Raw genomic sequence first — 6,860 nt, forward strand, 5'->3', positions numbered from 1 at the left:
AAGTGTGAAAAGGTCAAATAACGCGTTATCATTAATCGATAATATCAAAGAGGAGTTGGGGTTACATATATTTATCTCTATGTAAAACAAAAATCTTTTGTCCCCATCTCATTCATAATGGTCCTCCCAACAATTCTGGATTATTATAATCTCTTATTAGTTCATATAGATCTCCTCCGATCAAGATTTCATTTTGTTCAATCGTTCAAGCATCCATTCAATGGCATCTAGTTCAGGAACAGTTCCATCCATTCAAAAGAACTTCAAGTATGATGTATTTTTGAGCTTCAGAGGAGAAGACACCCGTAAGACCTTTGTTGATCATCTCTATCATGCCCTTCACCATAAAGGCATTATAACTTACAAAGACGATGAAAGAATGGAGAAAGGGAGAAACATTAGTGATGAGCTCATTAGATCAATCGAAGATTCGAAGTTTCATATCATTGTTTTCTCAAAGAACTATGCGTCTTCATCATGGTGCTTAAACGAGCTCGTAAAGATCATGCAATGCCATAACACGATTGATCAGACTGCTTACCCCCTCTTCTATGATGTGGAACCCACCGAGGTCCGCAAACAAAGTGGGGCAGTTGGAAAAGCGTTTGCCAAACATGAAAAGGAAGAGGCTGCTGAGAGATGGAGAAATGCTTTGTCAGAAGCAGCCGGTCTGGCTGGGTGGGAGTTGAAGACCACTTTTGATGGGTAATCCATTTATCTTATATTCTTTAGTTCTTCTCTTTCTAATTAGTGTTTGGTAAGGAAATTTTTGTTCATAATCAGGACTTACAAATCGTTCAACCAGACTCTTGTTTACATCCATCGACGCGTTTATACGTTTTGAACCGGCACATCCAATCGATACGTCAATTGGTGAATAACCGGTTACAAACTAATAACGTTTACAATCTAGACCCATAAGTATTTACAATGACACTTTAACCTGTCAATCTAATTTACAACAAAGACTCTAAGAGCCCTATACCTAATAATACAGATCATATTTATTTTTAACTTTCAACAATTCTTGTCATCTCATGCTCTTACTTCATTTGTTATTGTATCATATTGATTCGGAAGTAACTGGTCATGGAACATGAATATGCTATATATCATTGAGTAATCTAATTGAATCTTCTATAACATACAGGCATGAAGCTAAGTTCATTAAAAAAATTGTTGAAGACATTTCGCTAAAGCTACATTCCATCAATTTTAGTGTTGACGAGAACTTAGTAGGCATGGAGACTCGGGTAAATGATATCGTTTCATCTTTAGAAACTGGCTATGAGGGTATTCAGATGATAGGGATCAAGGGGATGGGAGGTGGTGGGAAGACCACTTTGGCCCGGGCTATTTTTTATCATATATCCATTTTCTTTGAAGGTAAAAGCTTTGTTGAAAATGTTAGAGAAGTTTCAAAAGGCTCTCTCTCCGGTTTGAAGGAATTGCAAAAACATGTCCTTTCAGACGTGTTAAATGATCCAAACATTGATATAAGAAATGTCTCTGATGGGAAAAATATGATGAAAAAGATGATGTGTAGTAGAAAGGTTCTTGTTGTTCTAGATTATGTGGATCATATTGAACAACTTGAGGCGTTAGCTGGTAATCCTAATTGGTTTAAGCCAGGAAGTATAATCATCATCACAACAAGAGATGAACAAGTGTTGGTTGCACACGGAGTTCATGTTGACAATATTCATAATGTCAATTTGTTATTAGACGAGGAAGCACTTTGCCTCTTTCATATGCATGCATTTAAGAGAGAGATACCAAATCAAATGTATGAAGAGCTATCAGGAAAAGTTGTACGTTATGCTGCTGGCCTTCCCTTAACAATCAAAGTTTTGGGTTCATTTCTTTGTGGTAGAACAAAACGTGAATGGGAAAATACAATAGAAAGACTAGAAACAATTCCGTTGAAGGAAACTTTGGAAAAATTGGAACTAAGCTACGTCGGTCTAGAGGATGATCTACAACAGATATTCCTAGATGTTGCATGCATATTGAAAGGTGAAAGGAAAGACGAAGCAATCAGAGTACTTGAAAGCTGTGGATTTTGTGCTGAAATAGGTTTAAGAGTTCTTGAGCAGAGATCTTTGATAACTATATCTAGTGATGGTCATTTGCTCATGCATGACCATATACAAGAAATGGGTAGAAATATTGTTCGTCGTTTGCACCCTTATGAGCCTAAGAGACATAATCGGTTATGGATTAAACAAGAGATTGAAGATATATTGGTTAACGAATTGGTAATTTTCATGTTTATTTTTATGATTGAAAACCAACACATTGATATTTGTTATGACAAAAATTTCATGTGAGCTTTTTATTTGCAGGGTACTGAAGCAACAAGATGTATAAAGCTGGTGGATTCGAATTTGCATCCAGCTGTAATTATGAAAGGCCTTAGAAAGATGAATGATCTTAGATTTATTCACGTCAATACCCATTTTGGTGAAGTTGATGAAGCTGACCGATATTTACCAAATACTTTACGATCACTACATTGGCCTGGATACCCGCTTGAGTGTTTACCTAACACATTTCAAGCATACAGACTCGTTGACCTTGCAATGGTTCGAAGCAAAATCTGTCAACTCTGGAAATGGGGAGAATATAAGGTAGAATAATGGCTAATTAGTTTTTGTGCATGTTGCATTAGTATGCTACATTTTGTCATTACACTGATATTTATCTTTCCTGCTTATAATAGGTACTTAATAAGCTGAGATTCCTTGACCTCAAATATTCAAACTTGAGAACCTTTGACCTTGGGATGACTCTACAGCTCGAGATGTTAGATCTTAGAGAATGTAATGACTTTCTTGAACTCCACATGCCCGTCACTCTTCAAAAGCTCAAATTCCTCAACCTAAGTGGTTCTAACGTGAGTAACCTTAATCTTGCGCTGACTCCACATCTTGAGAAGCTAACTTTGTCAATAAAGGATATGAGGCATCTTCCGAATGGCATTTGTATGTTGAAACATCTTAAATATCTTAAACTTAAATCTTGTTGGCTTCTTGAGCAGTTACCAGAGGATCTATGTAGATTAGAGTGTTTAGAGGAGTTACACCTAACGGATTGTTCAGTCTTACAAGATCTTCCGAACAACATTTGTATGATGAAAAGATTGAAATATTTACATCTCCCCTATATTGGAGTTAAGAAATTACCTGAGGAACTTGGACTTTTAGAAGGTCTAAAAGAGTTAAATATAGAAGGTGCATGCATAAGTCATCTTCCGGTTAGCATTTTCCAATTGAAAGGTCTGTGTATCGTATGGTCTAGGGGGCGGCTTGAGTCGTATGGTTTTACATCCTTCACAGAAATATCGAGATACACGGCATCCTGCTATGTATAATTGTGAATGAACTAGGCACACACAACATGAGTCTCCTCTATCCAAAAGACCCGATTCTTAAAGAAGTTTGTAACAGGTATACTATTCAGTTTTATATCAACTGTCTTACTTTGATTTGAATTTTGAAGTGGTGGGAGATTGATATTAATAGAAAGTAGGCATTCCATGTAGGCATTAAAAGTGTTTGTAATCGAGCAAAATAGCAACCAGCACAAACATACGTCCCAATGGTCAAATTTTGGTTATCTCATCAAATGCTCTATTTTGGTTTCCCTAAATCGTTCCAGTTTTGGTGATTCAAGGTACATTAATTCATGTTCAAGCAATCGATGTACATCTTTCTTTCTTTCTTTCTTTCTTTTTTTTTTTTTTTTTTTTGTGAATTTAGATGTTTTCGTTTTTAATTTCTGATATATTAGTGGAAGGATTATTGCAATATTCCAGATATGTATTGTTTATGTGCTAATTGCAGGTTTAAGTAATATTTTTAAGAGTTAAAATGCTTGGTTGGTCTCTTTTGGTTTTTAAATATTGCAGACTTGGCCCTAGTGTGTTAATAATTACACACTTGGTCCCGGTGTTTGTAATTTTTGCACTCGGATGCTACTTATCATTATCCTAAGTTAAATTTTTCAGTTAAGTTATGTGAAATAACATATTTGCCACTCAACAATTAAGAAAACTAAAAATATGTAAATTATAATTATTAATAAATCAAATGGGTCCCATTCCGGCGATGTCCGAGTGATGGGGTGGCGACGTGGTGGAGTTGTTATGGTGGGGTGTTTTTGCCAGCGATGGTGGGGTGGATCTGTTATGGTGGTGGGTGCTATTATGGTGGTGGGTGCTATTATGGTGGTGGAAGGTTATTGCAGACAAAAGATGAAGAAGAGAGAGGGGAGAAGAAGGTGGGGGGTGGGAGTGGGGGTTGGGTGGGGATAGGAAATTGGACTCACTTGAATTTATTAATAATTATAATTTTTATATTTTTAGTTTTCTTAATTGTTGAGGGGCAAATATGTCATTTCACATACACTTAACTGAAAAATCAAACTTAGGTTAATTATAAGTACCACCCAAGTGCAAAAATTACAAACATTGGGACTAAGTGTGTAATTCTTAAACCACTAGGACCAAGTTTGCAATATTTGCAAACCACATGGACCAACCAAGCATTTAACTCTACTTTTAACCAAGCTAAAAGTATAGTGCATATTTCTGAAATAAAGATATAATTTCAGGGATTTGCTCTAGGAATTTTCTAGTAGCTATATTGTGTGTTAGCTTTTCTAATATCGAAAGTGAAGGGATATGGTCCAGGACCCCACGCGGGTGCGGGCAAAACCCGTATCAGACCTAGAACCTGGATAGTTGTCCAAGATGTGACTTGTCCAAGATGTGACAACTGGCACTTTTCCGTACATTCCGTACAATAATTAGACAGTAAATTGTGCTTTAATGTCTGTGCATGATCCAGTTTACAAGACGAATGAATTTCTGATTACTGTTATATACATACAATGGAATTTCATGTTGCAAGACTTTTATCATTAGTACATGCAACACGATATAGTTCTATTAATGCACAGAACAAAATTGGCACCATTATCAGACAAACTAAAAGCACTGACGAGAGTTCAGTACTTAGACATACATGATATTAAGACACATAATGAGCCCCAGAACCAAGTGATACACTAGGATAGTGTGTAGTAAAGTAGGGATTAAAAAACTGCCTTCCTAGTGATGACATAGGTGCCGGAAAGTGCCAGAAACACACTAAAACTGCAAAATTCTGCAGAAAATAAATAAATTCAGCAATTTTCAGCAATTTAACATCTCATTATAATGCAGAAAAGTGGTTTAATGGTCCAGAATACTTTCCTAAGTGTCGGGAACTGAAACTGTCATAAAATACAACATAAAGCACACTAAACTGCGCAATTTAGCACTTTAACGAACAGTAACGAAACGAACAACCAGACACTAGCCGAAACATCAAATTTTTACTAGAAGCGCTGTTTTTATGTTACGAAACTAGTTATGGTCACCAAACATCATATTACATCTCATGATCACAAAACCCCTAAATCCCTAAACATAATACTTGGGATCTAACTAGATTTAATCAACTAATGTTTGGAATATTACACTTTACCCCCCCCCCATAGTTAGGCCGATTACAAGGAGGGCCCCACTTGAGATTTTCTTACATTATTTTATTTGATCTTGTTGGAGAATATACCAACAAATATACCTTGGAAGATTATGAAGATTCTATAAAATCTTAAAAGATTAGCACATTGATTTTAATAGTAGATTTTATTTGTAACATTCCTATTTTTATATAAGAATTATAAAGTTTGGTTAAATTTATTAACCACTAGTAAATAGTAACTAGTTTATTTTAATATAATTATTCAACCCAAATAGTTTTAAACACTATTTTATATAGTTGGTTGAAATATTATATTAATTAATTGACTTGTATATGGGTGACCTATCTAATAAAAATAAAAGTATATAAAAACTTATATTATTAGACAGGTAACTTATAGGTAGGTTGACCGTAAGAAATATGAAGTTCCTAGATGGACCTAGGAACCATATAATACTTAAATTATAATAATACATTGTATTTTGAACCTACTCTATTTTTAATAAAACTTAGACCCAATTGTAGACAAAAATATACTCGTTCTAAAGACATATTCATTATTTTGTAGAACGTTACATTTTAAAAGTTATACGCGCCAAATAAATGAAGCATGTAAAATTAATTATAAAATAATAATAAAATTAACACTTGCTTTGAGAATTGGGTAATTGTGGACGAAAGATTAAAAAAATAAAATAATATTAAAACTAAATAAAAAAAAAGATTGTATGCATGTACGTGTCTTTAAATGATAACTCCCAATTAAATATTGTATACATGTATGATTCCAAATCAATTCATGCCTTTAGTGCAATTGTGTATGTGGACTATGATAACGTAACCTTCAAGTAAATTTAGAGCTATAAATAAAGAACCATCAGTAGCTTTTTCATTCCTTCAAAAGTTCCATTTTCTTTCGCCTACTCTCTCAATATATATATATATATATATATATATATATATATTTATTTACCCTAAATCCTACAGCCTCGTTTTAAGTATTGTAAACTCCCAATCACCGCTACCCTTTCCGATTGATCTGAATCCCATAACGCATGTCAAGGCTCTGCCCGACTAAGTTCGTTTGGATTCTATCTCGGGACTTCGGGACAAGGTTGAATTAGGGGTACTATACTTAACACGAGTGCATTATATATTTTTTATAACCCAAAAGTTATACCCAAAATTTATACCAGGAGGTTTTCTAGTTGAACCCTAAAGTTACCCAGTGGGTCTATTCTCTTTTCTCACCATTTTATTTCTTTTTTGTAATTTACCCAAAACTATTATTTATTATTCTATTCTCATCAAAAGTCATGCCTATTATTT

The 6,860-nt window shown here is 34.5% G+C and overlaps 1 protein-coding gene across 1 annotated transcript; it reads left to right on the forward strand.

The window, feature by feature from the left end:
* The first annotated feature begins 220 nt into the window (after nucleotides 1-220).
* On the forward strand, nucleotides 221-3,777 carry LOC110875244 (TMV resistance protein N-like). Its single transcript, XM_022123442.1, has 6 exons — nucleotides 221-684; nucleotides 1,121-2,258; nucleotides 2,346-2,630; nucleotides 2,723-3,278; nucleotides 3,389-3,449; nucleotides 3,762-3,777. The coding sequence occupies exons 1-6, from the start codon at nucleotides 221-223 to the stop codon at nucleotides 3,775-3,777; spliced, it is 2,520 nt and encodes an 839-aa protein (XP_021979134.1).
* Nucleotides 3,778-6,860: the final 3,083 nt, after the last annotated feature.

This window comes from Helianthus annuus, chromosome 9 (assembly GCF_002127325.2).
Source record: "Helianthus annuus cultivar XRQ/B chromosome 9, HanXRQr2.0-SUNRISE, whole genome shotgun sequence".
Taxonomy (NCBI): Eukaryota; Viridiplantae; Streptophyta; class Magnoliopsida; order Asterales; family Asteraceae; genus Helianthus; species Helianthus annuus.

Excerpts from the sequence above, each read along its gene's own strand:
- LOC110875244 (XM_022123442.1), top strand. The coding sequence starts at position 221 with ATGGCATCTAGTTCAGGAACAGTTCCATCCATTCAAAAGAACTTCAAG. Across the intron at positions 2,259-2,345 it reads ATATATTGGTTAACGAATTG|GGTACTGAAGCAACAAGATG; the intron begins GTAATTTTCATG and ends TTTTATTTGCAG. Across the intron at positions 3,279-3,388 it reads TAGCATTTTCCAATTGAAAG|GCACACACAACATGAGTCTC; the intron begins GTCTGTGTATCG and ends TGAATGAACTAG.